Raw genomic sequence first — 1,406 nt, forward strand, 5'->3', positions numbered from 1 at the left:
AAATGTCATGAATCTAAAGGCATTATCAAGGTTTCCAAAGACTTGAGCAAAAAATTCTTCTTTACTCTAACTAACGTAGATATATAGTATAAATTTAATGTCCAGTTCAACCAAATTGAAGTTGTGGAACTTGTCACGAAGATATGCCCTGTAAAAGGCTGACTGATTTCTTAGGAGTTACAAAATTTTGTAAAAAAAAAAATAAAATAAAATCAAAGACGATGCAAAATAGTCTACACCATCCTTAACGGCGCCACTTGCAAATCCCTCCTCACCCCACACGAAGTCAAATTCTCTCTCACAATTAGTCTCTTTCGAATACACACACTGACGTTTACTATGATGGGCACATCCTTTGATCCTTCTACCACATTTTTTCAGAATTAAATGATGAACACGAACACATTATCTACGGTTTCTTTTTTCCTATTCTCGTAAGTCGTAACCTCGATTTGAGGCCTCTTCACACCTAAACTAATCAAATCATCGCAAAAACTTAAAAGTTGATAACGAAGTAACGAAACGAACGCATTGACACAAAATGACAATGACAACAGCTTACTTAGCCGCGTTTTATATATCTGTAAAATAGCACTAGAGAGGGTAAAATAGTCATTTACCAACAAAACAATCCTCTCTCTCTCTCTCTCGCTTCTTCACACTCACTTGGGTCCTTTAAAAGTATCGTCAAAACAAACTCTCTCTCTCTCTCTCCGACTTCTTCTCATTCTCTCCGGCTTCTCTGTTTTTTTTTAGGGTTTTTCAGTTTCATTCAGTTACGAAGACGAAGAAGAAGAAAGAGTAAAGGTTGCATTTTTATTTTCATTTTGTAAGTAAAAAATGGAGAAGAAGCAAGGGTTTTTCTCAACACTGAGAGACGAAGTGGTAAGAGGCTTATCACCTTCTCGTTCCAGACCACCACGTTCTCGTTCCGCAAGCCCATCACGCTCAAATAACAACCCAACACATATGAAAGCTCTTCTCTGGGGTAGAAAGAAACTACTCGCTAGCTCCGGCGGCTGCAGCGGCGGCGGCGGAGGAGGTCTTTACTTGCCTCAACCGGAGCCGTTGATTGGGAGATCTGGTAGTTTAAGACCTGTCATGGAAGGTCCTGATCCGGATGATAACGGTGAAATGCCTCCTCCTGGTGGTGGGGATTCGAAAAGACTCGGGTCGGGTCTTACTCATTGGGTCAAAGGTCAGTGGTCACGTGCTCCCTCCGTGACTCCCAACACTCCGGCTTCTCGGAGGTCTGATCTGAGGGTTCTCCTCGGCGTTATGGGAGCTCCTCTCGCTCCCATTAGCGTCTCTTCCTCAACTCATCTCCTTCACCTCACCATCACAGATTCTCCCATTGTTAGTCTCTCATTCATAAAGTTTAAGTTTTTAATCCCCTGAATTCATAA

The 1,406-nt window shown here is 41.8% G+C and overlaps 1 protein-coding gene across 1 annotated transcript in view; it reads left to right on the forward strand.

Annotated features, from left to right (window-relative positions):
• LOC104742522 overlaps positions 772 to 1,406 on the forward strand; it is a 5,382-nt gene continuing 4,747 nt past the window's right edge. Inside the window, exon 1 of the mRNA XM_010463534.1 lies at positions 772 to 1,356. Within this exon, the coding sequence (XP_010461836.1) occupies positions 841 to 1,356 (516 nt within the window). The 5' untranslated portion in view covers positions 772 to 840. The remainder of the gene's footprint in view (positions 1,357 to 1,406) is intronic.

Source organism: Camelina sativa, chromosome 14 (genome assembly GCF_000633955.1).
Source record: "Camelina sativa cultivar DH55 chromosome 14, Cs, whole genome shotgun sequence".
Taxonomy (NCBI): domain Eukaryota; kingdom Viridiplantae; phylum Streptophyta; class Magnoliopsida; order Brassicales; family Brassicaceae; genus Camelina; species Camelina sativa.